Source organism: Leguminivora glycinivorella, chromosome 21 (genome assembly GCF_023078275.1).
Source record: "Leguminivora glycinivorella isolate SPB_JAAS2020 chromosome 21, LegGlyc_1.1, whole genome shotgun sequence".
NCBI classification, from domain to species: domain Eukaryota; kingdom Metazoa; phylum Arthropoda; class Insecta; order Lepidoptera; family Tortricidae; genus Leguminivora; species Leguminivora glycinivorella.
The window spans coordinates 6,708,369-6,722,532 of NC_062991.1; the positions used below are offsets into that span (position 1 = coordinate 6,708,369).

The 14,164-nt window shown below is 40.4% G+C and overlaps 1 protein-coding gene across 1 annotated transcript in view; it reads right to left on the reverse strand.

Moving 5' to 3' along the window:
• Positions 1-14,164, reverse strand: part of LOC125237320 (twitchin) — a 183,753-nt gene that overhangs the window by 54,701 nt on the left and 114,888 nt on the right. Inside the window, 13 exon segments of the mRNA XM_048144310.1 lie at positions 260-391; positions 1,247-1,361; positions 4,959-5,160; positions 5,756-5,974; positions 6,836-7,031; positions 7,868-7,982; positions 8,688-8,878; positions 9,586-9,714; positions 10,305-10,457; positions 11,098-11,242; positions 11,724-11,884; positions 12,703-12,970; positions 13,689-13,893. Of these exon segments, the coding sequence (XP_048000267.1) occupies positions 260-391; positions 1,247-1,361; positions 4,959-5,160; positions 5,756-5,974; positions 6,836-7,031; positions 7,868-7,982; positions 8,688-8,878; positions 9,586-9,714; positions 10,305-10,457; positions 11,098-11,242; positions 11,724-11,884; positions 12,703-12,970; positions 13,689-13,893 (2,231 nt within the window).

Here is a 14,164-nt window from a genome sequence, read left to right on the forward strand (position 1 = left end):
GTACATTCCCTTTTGCTGTGTTAAGTACACAGCAAACACAGTACACAGTGTATGGTGGGCGTTACGATGTTAAGCATACAATCTGTCTAAAGATTTACTTTTTTCATGTTCTGAATGTAGATTATCGCTTAAAGTTTATGCAATTAACACAAAAACTATATTTTTATTGAAATTTCACGGTTAATTATCGTCACAAAACTGACAGCAAATTAATTTTTGTTAACGACTTACGCTAATTTGGGTTTCAAATTCTACTTACCAGGCTCGTCGAACGGATTCTTAGCGACGATGCTCTGTTCTGACGTGAGCGGTTCCGATTCGCCCTCGGAGTTGACAGCCGACACTCTGAACCTGTACTCCTTGCCAGGAGTCAAGCCAGTCACGTCACACTCTGAAAACACAAAAAAAAAACATTAGTAATGCTTCAAGTTAAGTGAATCTCTTCTCTTCTGCCTGGCTCCTTCCCATTTACTTGGGGTCGGCCCTTCTAATCATTCGTCGCGAGGCCAGTCGGTCCTGGGTCGTCTCTGGTTAAGTGAATAATACATAAATAAAAGTTTGTGTATGTCCTCTTTAGGCTAAAAACGTAAACGTAATTTTTTAAGGGAGATTCTGAAGGGATGGAGGGTGACTGATAGGCAACTTTTGTGTTACTTAGCGTTCTTGGGGATATAGGAAGATAAATCTATTTAATGTCAAGCTTTTCATCAGTTTAAGAAATGGCAGTATTTGTTTCATAAACGTAATTACTCGTTTCTACTAACAAAGTCAATCGTTGACTGTGTTATGTAGCGCCCTTCAACTAATGAAGATAAATCTATACGAGAATTTCAGTGACCGTGGACTTTCGAAATCATTCAAAAACAGTCCAATCGTTGCCGTGATGTAGCGTTCTAACAATGCTCAATAATAACCTACTTAAAACATGGATAACTCCATAAGTAATGAAATAATCACATTTTTGAGAAATTCAAATATGTTGAATGAATATGAGTGTATTATTATTTTAGGCACTGTGACATTCGTTTTTATTTTTACTAAAAAACCTATTTAAAAAAGCGTAATCAATACCGATATTATAAATGGGAAAGTGTGTGTGTCTATTGGTTTGTCCGTCTTTCACGACAAAACGGAGCGACGAATTAACGTGTTTTTTTAAGTGGATATAGTGGAAGAGATGAAGAGCGACATAGGCTACTTTTTGTCTCTTTCTAACGCAAGCACCTGTAGTATGACATAAACTCACTAGATGGGGGCGCCACCGACTCGTCCTTCGGCCTTTGTTCCACCTGAGACTCGATGGGGGCGCCTTTCGGCCTCTTCCACTTGAGAGTGGCGCCTTCCTTGTGCACGTCTGAGATCTGGAAGCAAACATAGTTAGATGTCCAATACATCATTATGACACATAGTAAGTACATAAAAATATTGCCAATTCTTGAAATGTAAGGTAGAAAACAATCCTATATTCTAACACAATGGGGGATGTCTGAAAATTTTAAAATCGCCTGATATTTTTTCTGGTGATAGGAATAAGCATTTCTATTTACAGAAAAAAGTTACAGATTTTTTGGAAGCACCATGCATTTTATAAAAATAAAAACGTGTTGCTCGACTGCGCGTACGACCCACTTCGGCAGTTATGATTTTTGTCTTAGTCTTTAAAAAAATTCCATTTTGAATCTGTGCTGGCCATAGACACTGACAGTTTGTCAGCTTGACATTTTTCTCGGAGAATTTATAATATAACCATATCTGGTGAACTATTTATTACTGTTTTCGAATCATTTTCTCTCCCTGGCCTCTGATTTTGCCTCCTTCTACGACTACCTTCGCTCTCGAACCCCGGACGTTGATTTTACTGGCTTAAAACGACGACCTTTGATATTAACCTCTGGACCTGATTCTGCTTGCATTAACGAAGACGTTTGCTTTTAAACACTGGACCTGATCCTGCTGAACTGTTTACGATCCGTTTTGCCTCCCTGACTTCTGATTTTGCTTGATATAAGGACGATCATCGCTTTTAAGTTCCGGACACTATTTGTTATAATGAATGCAAGTACATAAACACGATATAAGGATCCCAAAACATGCTTTATACCAACTTGTTCTAAAACCAACCAGAAAAACCCAGATTTAAAATTGTTCATATTAAGAAAGGAGCTGAAGGAAAGTTGGTGTCAATAGGTTGGCAGGAACTGCCCAACCAGAGTGCGATTTTGCTGTGAAGACCACCTGAGTGTAAGATACCGTGTCTTGTTTACCAACCTTAAAATGCAGTTACACGCTGGCAATAATATCATAAAAAAGAAAGCCTTAAATATCTGACACGGTGGCATTTTATAAAATGTGTATTTTTTGGATAGACCAATAGGAAAAATATGGTAAAATACATTTTTTTTTATAATTTGCAATGTCCTATAATAAAATATAATTGATTTATTTTATTGTGTTGTTTTATTTTACTTGTGTGTGTCATGTGTGTCGAGTTACTGTCAAGTTACTATCAAATTCAGTCGGCTATGGCTTTCCATATTCTTCTATGGCCCTCCATACTGTTAAAGCATGATTAACAGCACTATAGTAGATTGTGTTACGAGGGAGCAAAATTGCATATTTATAGCGAGGATATAAATTGAATTGTGAACAAAGTGAAGTATTCTATATGTAATTGAATACTGAGTGTAGTGACTGGGATTCGAAAAGAAAGGGTTATTTTCTTCCCTGCACTGCGAGGAGGGTGCAAAGAGGCACTTTTCCTCTTTGCTATTAGGGACCAAAGTGATACTTTTCCCTTCAAGGACACATTTTTTTTACATGGTTACATAACATACCATTTTTTATGTTCATATAACATATCATTATATATAAATTTCCTAAAAGTTGATGTTAATATGTGTAGCAAATTTAATTCCACCTTGTGTCTTAACACTTGAATCCCTCACTACGCTCAGGATTAAATTTAAGAATACCTTGCTACACTCAAGATATATATCTCATTTTTCTCCCTTGTTGCACAATCTACTATTGCTACCATTTGACACTTTTTTTTTCATATCATATAAGCAAAATACTAAAATATGAATCAGGTCTGTTGTAAAAATATTATGCACTTAATCAACACAATTTTTTTATACATAATATTAAAATATGTTACAACATAAAAATGTTCTCATAGCAATATTATATAGGTATTAAGATTTATAAGATTGTAAGTATTAAGATTTTTAGTTATTAAGAACTATATTTGCAGTGCCCTTACAGGGTTCATAGCTGTGCTATACCTACTGAAATGTACCAACTTATGTACCTATGATAGCAATAAAGAATTACTGATTACTGATTATTACTTATGTGCAAACACTTTCCGTGGCGTTAATATTTTATACAGGCCAGACAAAGTTATTGAACAGAAAAGTGTCACTTAATTCCCTCCTAACAGGGCCGAAAAGTACCCTTTCTGAATGGGTGATGTGAAAAGCAGTAGGCGTCACACCGCAAACTCATTTCCTTTTTGAGCACTAACTACTTAAAGCAGACAATAAACCAACAATCTAAAGTTATTTGTTTAGGGCACAGGTCCTTCTCTAGTTCTCATCTGTAGGCAGGTGCGCTTATGAATCACTACTAGGAGTTAGCCTGTTTTCACATTACCCGATCCAATATCGGATGTCGGAAGGATTTCAATGGAAAAAATCCAAGACGACGCCTGTAATGTATGGGATATCGGTCCAACATCTGGTATTAGATCGAATAATGTGAAAACGTACTTATGGGTGCTAAAATGAGTAATAATGTTAATATAGATCAAGACAAATTTATGTTTATTACACTCTAATAACATGTAGTTGCACTTTTCAAAATTAATGGGATACACATTCTCTGTCCAAAATATCTCTGCATCTTTCATCAATTTCTTCTTCACAGGCATTGTGTTTGTCGCTGTTCCACATTTTGGCAAATTAGATGAACTAGCTCTTACAAAATCGCTAGTACCTATCCACGTTTTCCCAATTCAATGGGCTTAAAAATTGTAATCAGGTCCGGGGTTCAACGCAAAGGCCGTCGGCAGCAAGCAGGGCAAGCACACGTCTTCGTTAATGCAAGTAGAATCAGGTCCAGGGTTTAAAATCAAAGGTCGTCGTTTTAAGCCAGTAAAATCACGGTCCGGGGTTCGAGAGCGAAGGTAGTCGTAGAAGGAGGCAAAATCAGAGGCCAGGGAGAGAAAATGAGTCGAAAACAGTAATAAATAGTTCACCAGATATGGTTATGAATTCTCCGAGAAAAATGTCAAGCTGACAATCAACTGTCAGTGTCTGTGGCCAGCACAGATTCAAAATGGAATTTTTTTAAAGACTAAGACAAATCTCATAACTGCCGAAGTGGGTCGTACGCGCAGTCGAGCAACACGTTTTTATTTTTATAAAATGTATGGTGCCACCAAAAAATCTATAACTTTTTTCTGTAAATAGAAATGCTTATTCCTATCACCAGAAAAAATATCAGGCGATTTTAAAATTTTCAGACATCCCCCATTCTCAGCGTCCAATTTCTTCTATTGGCGCAGTCGGCAGGATTGAATCTGCATTGGTCACGGCTATATGGTTTTATAGTTTATCTGCAGATGTCCCCCAGGCTGGGTCGGCTTGTCAGTGTAACAATATCCACTGCTATTGACGCCGTGACTGTGTATTTGCTGGAATCGACTCAAGAGACGGGCTTTCTTTTCTTTGTTCTGCCGCAGGCAGTGGGATCAGCCATGTAGCTTACCTGCAGCGGTCCTTCAGGCTTGGTCGGCTTGTCAGTGACAAGCACGTTAATAGTGACAGTATCCTTGCCGCTGCTGTTGACAGCCGTGACGGTGTATTCGCCAGAGTCGTCCCGACTGACGGGTCGGAGGTCTGGTTCTTTATACTGGCGCAGTTAGTAGGTTCAGTCTGAAAACGCTTGTAGCTTACCTGCAGCGGACCTTCAGGCTTGGTCGGCTTGTCAGTGACAAGCACGTTGATAGTGACAGTATCCTTGCCGCTGCTGTTGACAGCCGTGACTGTGTATTCGCCAGAGTCGTCCCGACGGACAGGACGGATGATGAGCTTGGTGAAGTAGTCGGGACTGTCGATGGTCACCGCCTTGGATGGGCGGAGCGGCATGTTCTGTGACCTGGGAAAAAAAGGTTTTTGAGTCGACCAACCCACAAAAACAATAGAAAACCTGTAACCTACCTAAATTTTGTGGCCAATAAAACAAGAGACTATCAAACATTGTGATATCCTTGAGGAATCTTTGGACCCAAGAAACATACTTATACACACCCTTCAACTTCAGAGTAGCGCCTGCAGACATGGTGACATCCCTGAGGTGTCTTCGGAGCCAGGAAGTGTGGCCTTCGGAGCCAGGAAGCGTGGCTTGGCTTTGTTCTGCTAGTGTTCTAGAACGTACCTCCATTCAACCGCTGGTGGCGGTTCACCAGTGATCACAGCCTCCAACTTCAGCGTAGCGCCTGCAGAGATGGTGACATCCCTGAGGTGTCTCCTGTCGTCCTTAGGAGCCAAGAAGCGTAGTTTAACTGTGTTCTGCTAGATGGTTCTAGAACGTACCTCCATTCAACCGCTGGTGGCGGTTCGCCAGTGATCACAGCCTCCAACTTCAGCGTAGCACCAGCAGAGATGGTGACATCCCTGAGGTGTCTTCTGTCGTCCTTAGGAGCCAAGAAGCGTAGTTTAACTGTGTTCTGCTAGAATGTTCTAGAACGTACCTCCATTCAACCGCTGGTGGCGGTTCGCCAGTGATCACAGCCTCCAACTTCAGCGTAGCACCAGCAGAGATGGTGACATCCCTGAGGTGTCTCCTGTCGATCTTCGGAGCCAGGAAGCGTGGCTTGGCGATGAAGTTCTTGCTCGCTTCTGAAGGTTTGCTCTGACCGGCCTTGTTGATGGCGATCACGCGGAACTGGTATTCGTTGCCTTCGATCAAGCTGAGAAAAGAAAAATCATCAGTCAAGCAAGAGCTAGTTTTTTGTAACATACTAAATTTTTGGAAACCATGGCACCCATTGTGCGTTTTCACATTATCCGATCCGATATCGGATGTAGGAAGGATTTTAAAGGAAAAAATCAAAGATGGCTGCGTAAATATATGGGATATCGATCCGACATCCCATACCGGATCAGATAATGTGAAAACGCACTTAGTGAACTGATTCAATATCGATTCGACTAAACCCTCTTTTGTAGTACGTACATTGTACAAGCTACGAAGAGACCCTGTTTATAAGCTGTTTCTATTTTCCTACTAATATGACGTTAAACATGTCAAATTATGTCAAATCAGTATAAACATAGCTCGCCCCCTCCGACCTCTGTTAATAACAAAACTAGTTTATTTAATATCGTCAAAATATCGTACGATGTGACGAGTGTGTTAGGCCGATAGTCCACTATCATATGTTTTTCATAGAAATATGATCATAGACAACATGACGTCCTTTTTCTTCACGGAGAAAAAGGGAGGCATATAGACCTATGATCATATTTCTATGATAAACATATGATAGTGTGTGATAGGCAAACCTTAGTATCTACACGTATAGCGATAATAAGATGTTAGATACTAAGATAGCGATACATCACCTCCACTCGTGAAGCAATTCACTCAACCGGCACGTAGATTAATTATATATAATAAGATGTAAACGAGTATGGAAGGGGTCTTGGAGGAGAGTACAAGATTATACGTAATCTGCAAACCACTATCTACTGTTTTCATCAATCTCCTACCCGGAGCTAACCTACTTCAAGTGGACTCGGCCTTAAACATGTAGCTAAAAGGTTCCTACCCATTGACAGTAGCGGAAGGTGTGGGTGTGTGGGTCTCCACAGCCTTCTCCCACAAGGGACTGTATTTGTCCTTCTTCTCGACGATGTATCCGATGATCGGAGAGCCTCCGTCGGATATGGGCGCCTCCCATTTGAGGTCCACGTGCGTCGCCGACCAGTCGTCGGGGACGGGAGCGGACGGCGTGTCGGGTACGGCTGGAAAGTTAAACAAAATTATGAATATGAGTTTATGTGCGCACTGCGCAGTGAAGTCTCACTACATATATGCAAAGATCGGATTCGAGAGGATTATAGAGAGTTCGAGGGGATTATAGAGAGTTACTGTCGAAGTAAAATCACAGTGCATAGACTGCCATATCTTGACACAGGCTTAAAACTTTTGAACCTCAGTTTTGACAATTTGGCCCATATTGTTAGCTTGATATGTGTTAAAATGTCAAATATTAATATTAGCGCCATCTAGCCGAGCGTTCCCCAAAGGTCTATCTATCTAGGCCACCGTACCCTTTTCTCTAGGGCTTTGAGGTACGTTTTTTTCTTAGACTTTATCCGTCTATACGGAGTTACATATGTCTTTGCTAGATGAAATGTTAAACCTGTTATTGTCAAAAACCATTGCTGCCAGGCGAGTACTTATTATGTCTCATACATAGACAAACGTGACAAAATTTAATTGTTATGCTACATGTAGACATTGTGATTTCCATAATCCAGACAATAAGGAATCATTATTATCTGTTTTGGTACCTCACGTACAGTCAACCAATTGGAACCCTAGGCCACTGTAGAACTATGTCATAGTGATGTTCTAAATCAGATTGTAAGAAATCTCTTACTGCTTGTCATTATGACATGGTTGTATAGTGGCCTAGGGTTCCAATTGGTTGACTGTACATGGCGACCGTGACAGGGCATAAAATAAAACAATATAACTGATTCACAAGCAGTGTTTTTACAAGAGATAATTAAACTTTTCTGCTTTATAAAAACCTAGTGAAATGTTACTTTAGTAATAGTTTTAGTATACTTACTGAAGGGATCCTTGGCGACGATGGAGCCGAAGGTCTCGAGAGGCTCGGACTCTCCCTCCTTGTTGATCGCCTTCACGCGGAACTTGTACTCGTGTCCGGGGATCAGACCGTCAACCTGATAAAATAACACCATTTAAAATCTAACTTCATACGTTTGTGAAGGAACAAATACGCGTTTTAAGAACTACGTAAAGAACGCATAAAAGGCACAAAAGTGTTGTATTTTACAACCACTTAGGCCTCGATCTGCCTATAACATACACGAGTATAGAACAGTTAAGGCCATAAATATGGGCACGGACAAAGTGTCAGTAACAATCACGTTGATGGTAACAGTATCCTCTGCTGTCTGTGTCTCGATTCCCAACGGGTTTCTTAATATTCTTTAGTATCTATAGAAATACATACAAAATAGATTCCAAAAATCAATCCTGCTTTACTGACGAAAAATTTCACGCCACGCCACTGGTAGGTATACATTTTTGACATTTTGTCCGTGTCATATATTATTATGGTGGTATTACACCTTGACTATACAAATCTGGCTACCTGGCTAGTCTCTTCTTGTAATACATGCCATTCTTTCTTGAATACAATCCTCATGATCAGTTTTACCTCCATCTCAGGTACGTTGCCGAGCGTCTTGCCGACAGGCACCCAAGATCCGGTCTCGGGGTCGTATTTCTCGACCAGGTACGCCTCGATAGGCTCGCTGCCGTCATCCTTGGGTCTCATCCATTTGAGTCTTTGACCAAACCTCTTGTACATGAGTCCTGTAGCGCAGTGAGCAGGTTTCGGTCTAGTTTAACATTGGTCTTACCTCCATCTCAGGTACGTTGCCGAGTGTCTTGCCGACAGGCATCCAAGATCCGGTCTCGGGGTCGTATTTCTCGACCAGGTACGCCTCGATAGGCTCGCCTCCGTCGTCTTTGGGCCTCTTCCATTTGAGAGTGCACCCGTCTTTGTGGATATCGGAAACTTCTAGCGGGCCTTCGGGTTTCTCTGGTTTGGCTGTAGGTAAACAATTTGTTTTATTGACATAGTAGGATAGACAAGATAAAAAGTATTTAAAAATAAAAAAGTAAACGGCATGCTCTTATAATTCCTAAAAAGATATTTTTTTTATAAATTTTATTGAGGATGTATAATGATTTAGATGTTGATATATAAGTTTGTATGTGTGATCATAAGTGTGTTTATGTGTGTTCTTATTCTAGTAAAAAAGACAGCAGCCGGGTTTTAACATTGGATTTGTTGCTATTATCAAAGGATGAAGAAACAGGGATTTTTTTTGGAAAGGGTAGTCAAAAGAGGAAATCTAAAGCTACGTTTTTGTGTGTGGGAGTTTATAATCGCTTGCAGAACACTCCGACGAACACTGATAACCGCCATAACCTTGTAGATATTAATAAACCTTAAACATGCAAAGCAGAATAAAATTAATTAGCTTTTTAAACGCTACTGCTAGCCTTTTTGTTACTTTCAAATCGACAGTATTGGGTTTACAACTCATGCTTGTATTATTTTGTTGTATTAAAATTATTATGTATTTTTTGGTACGTTCATGATTATTTATAGCAGGAAAAGTCGTGAAGAAACTGGACTTATTTTGTTGTTTAAATAGGAATAGCATCAAGGCAAGTCAAAGTTAAGTTATAAAGTAAAAAGAGTGCTTTAATTTCTTTTAAAAGCGCAAAGATAGATAATCGTATACTCACAAGTGACAATGATCTCAAGCTCGGCGGTATCCTGTCCGTACTTGTTGACGGCCTGGATCTTGTAGGTGCCAGAGTCCTTGCGCTTCGGACTCGAGTGCTGGTACTTGGTCATGTATGGGATCTCGATCACTGTGGAAAAGATAGACATATTTAATTTAGACAAGAATATTTTCTTCTTCTTCTTCTTCAGGTGCCTCTCTAACTAGTGAAGCCAAGATTTCTTCCTACGACCGTCTCTATCCAACTTTTCATATTACACATACTTTCACATACTTGTAAATTGTAACTTGTTGCTTCGAGAAACTTTTCCAGCCACTTCGCCCGCTATTATGGTCTGAATACTTTGAAATACTAAAAAGCATTAAATATGAGAAAGGCCACTAGAAAATCAAAAAATGGGTCTATTCTTGCGATCTAAGTAAGCCAAAATAGTGTGTTTTGCTGTGTTTTGCAGTTACTATCTAATGGACTTCGTGACTCAGGGGACCGTAACCATGGCAATAACATGCAAGAAAAAGTTGATTCAACCACTTTGATTTAAGACCGAAACTTTTGTCGTTCAGCGTCTATGTGACGTCAGAGTTCTGCGTCAAATGTATCTCAACAATCTCAACATTATTACAATACTCAATACTCAATACTCAAATCTTTATTGCAAATAAGACAAATCGCCGCCGCTCAATAGAATCTTAAGCTAAACAATTACAATATATACTCACACTTGAGACCACCGCCGCTCTGTACGCTCTTGCCGTTGAGTGTCCACGTGACGTCAGGCGCGGGTTCGCCGCTGACCTTGATGTCGAGCGAGATGGGTTCGCCCTCGCGAACTTTGATGGTGCGCAGGTTGCGACGGTCGATCTTTGGCGCCACTGTAAAAACATAAAAGGATAAGTTTTACATCATCATCATTATTTAAGTACACACGCTGTCCCAAGTTTTACATTAAATTAGGTTTAACGCATTTTCTTACGGTAGTGTCGAAACTATCGGAGTCCATTGACCCTAAGGCGTTTGGTGGAAAATTGGAAAAAATCACACTGCTGGATACAACAGGCCTCCGCGGCTAAGTTGATCATAGAGACGCTGGAGTATCGATCCGGAGATGGCCGTGAGTTCAAGTCTCACCGGAAGGCAGACATTTTCCACTTTTAAATTTATTCTAAGAATAAGTTTTTTTATAATATATTGTCTACACAATCTTTTTTAGATAGTCATTAGATTTTAAAACTTATTAAAACGATTCTAACACGCCTGAATTGAATGATGATTTTTAGCGTTCATATCGTAGGCCATTCGCATTAATCCTGAAAACCTGACAGTATTTATAACGACTTTTAAGCGTAGCGTTGAGAATAATGTAGGTACTAACAGCAATATTCTTACCTAACCATCGGTAGACTTTATGGCCTTATAATAATGATTACAAATGTACAGCTAACAGTGTTGTCGATGGTACAGATTTTGTTCTCTTCGACATGGTTGAGTTTCAAAAGTTTGAGGTGTACTTACATCGCCTAGGCTTGCAGACGACGCTCTTGCTAGCATCGCTGGGTTCGCCTGGGCCTGCCTCGTTCACGGCCTTCACTCTGAACTCGTACTCTGTACCCTCGTCCAGGTTGGGCACTGTGGCCTTCTCGTTGTCGTTGGGGCCGACCTGCCAATAAAAAAAAAGATTAGGTGATGGCTCACCTTCGCTCGGCTGGCGCTCTTGACTCAAAAAATTTACAAAATCTCAAAAATATTCAAAGATGTACGCTTTTGTACCGGACAGCAATTCCGAGTAAACGAATGGTTAACTTACACATTAGGTCATCTGCGTGATCGGTCGCAGAATGCAAATAATGTAATGTGTTTGAATGTTTCTTTTTTGAAGGCAATTAAATCCTTTATAAAACTTTCCAATTCTAGGCGCTTTTCTCCAACTTTGATTTGAGATAACTGCGTACCTAGGAGTCTAATATGGATGATACACGTACTTAAAGATTTCAAACCGATTGGATCGTCGACGACTGTGCGCAGCGGTTTTAAAGTACGCGTACTCACGGTGATACACAATCGAAAATGTCGTCGAGTCATAAGTACGCGTACTTGCTCGTACGTCTATACTTCCACTTTAAACAGAGCTTTGTTCTTACCTCACAAGCCTTCACCCATTTGGGCGATCCCTTCTCCCTCTTCTCAATGATGTATCCGGTGATGGGAGCGCCGCCATCTTTGATGGGCTTCTCCCATTTGAGGTCCACGTGGTCGCGGTCCCAGTCCACAACTTCTGGTGTGCCGGGCTTGCCGGGCTCGTCTATAAATTAAAATTTAGATTATTAAAGAATTTCAGAATGACGATTTATCAAAAGGAGGATTGAAAACAAAATAAAATGCTTTCTTATAGGTTTAAAACAGCTAAGGATTAATAAGTTTTTGGTGGAAAAATGATCGTTTTTAACGCAACCAATATTCCATCAAAGAGGATCGAGTATCATAGAGAATTACTGTCAAAGTAAAATGTGCAACCACAGTGCATAGACTGCCATCTCTTGACACAGGCCTGAAACTTTTGAACCTCAGTTTTGACAATTTGGCCCATATTGATATAGATATAGATATAGATGTTTATTGGTAAAATATTCACATTTACACGTCAATTATTTACATACAATGATTATTTAGAAAAAAAAATCACATATCACATTGGGTATTCTAAGTAAGTAAGGTAGTTGGGTATTTATTGTTAGCTTGATATGTGTTAAAATGTCAAATATTAATATAAGCGCCATCTAAAGCGTTCCCCAAAGGTGTAGCTCCATCTAGGCCACCGTACCCTTTTAGCTAGGGCTTTGAGGTATGTTTTTTTCTTAGTCTTTATCCGTCTATACGGAGTTACATATGTCTTTGGTACCATGTATGTAGCTCTTCACGAGCGAATCATAAAACGGCACAAAGCTATTTCTGCCTTAGGACCCTTTGTTATTTACCGCAGCAACCCTAAACTTCTACTCATGTCCAGGTACCAAGTTATCTATCTCTGCCTTAGGATCTTTAAGTCTGGAGCGCTGACATCCAGCGGCCAGTCTCTGTGTCTATCCATTTTAACACAAAATTAAACAAATGATTACTCACCGAACGGATTCTTCGCAATAATAGCATGATCCGCTTCCAACGGCTCGGATACACCTTCATTATTAACCGCAGAGACCCTGAACTTGTACTCATGTCCAGGCACTAAGTTATCGATCTCTGCCTTAGGATCCTTAGTCTTGAGAGCTGGCATCCACCGACCAGTCTCTGTGTCCAACTTTTCTACGAGGTAGTGGTCGATAGGCGCGCCGCCATCGTCTAGAGGCGGGTTCCATTTGAGCGTGCAGCCTTCTTTGTGGATGTCGGAGATCTGTGAAATGGTATTTAAGGTTAGAGTTAAAATTTCAATACAATGAATCTTTTGAGTACCTTATTAAATGAAGATAGTATGTGTCTTAATGCGAGTTAACGTAAGAGAGACAATTTAAGCATTGCTTTCGATAAATCGTTAGTTTTTATTTAGTAATAGACCTGTCCGAATTTTTATGACATTTTAGGTCTAATGTTGCAATCTAGCCTTTGTCGACTTAAGTCCATTTCCACATTAACCGATCCGATATCGGTATCGGAAGTATTTCAGTGGAAAAAATCCAAGATGGCGTCTGTAATGTATGGGATATCGGTCCTACATCCGATATCGGATCGGATAATGCGAAAACGCACTTACAGTCTAATAAAAATTACCTTGAGCGGTCCCTCAGGCTTAGCCGGCACACCCAGGACATTGACCTGAATGGTTGCCTTCCGCTACTGTTTTCAGCCTCAGTACATAGGTGCCGCTGTGTTTGCAAGCAGTCACGATGAATGTAGCTTGCTCTTGTACAAGCTATTGTATTTATTAATAGAGTAGTTACCTTGAGCGGTCCCTCAGTCTTAGCCGGCACATCCAGTACATTGACCTGGATGGTTGTCTTCCGCTACTGTTCTCAGCCTCAGCACATAGGTGCCGCTGTGTTTGCAAGCAGCCACGATGAATATAGCTTGCTCTTGTACAAGCTGTATTTATATATAGACTATAGAGTAGTTACCTTGAGCGGTCCCTCAGGCTTAGCCGGCACATCCAGTACATTGACCTGGATGGTCGCCTCATCCTTCCCGCTACTGTTTTCAGCCTTCAGCACATAGGTGCCGCTGTGTTTGCGAGCGGCCACGATGACTGAGAGCTTGATCTTGTAGTCTTCAGCGTCTACCGTGAGGTCGTCGCGGGTGGCTAGACGCTCCTTGTTGTGGAACCTGGAACGAAGAAGTTATAAGCAAAAGGAAGACTAAAATAGCAACATTATTTCGCAATACATCATAACTTTTTACCATTTTGTTTCTTCAAATAAAAAAAAATTATGACTAGGGTAAAAACGATTGGCAATCTAGAAGTAGTGTAGTGTGGTGTAGGTATAGTGTCTATCAAATACAAATTGATTAATATCGATGTCGCGAAGGTCGTCTACAAACTCTGTCGTTGCTTTGAAGTCTCGCGTTTGCAACATACTCCAGTAGCAGAGTAGGT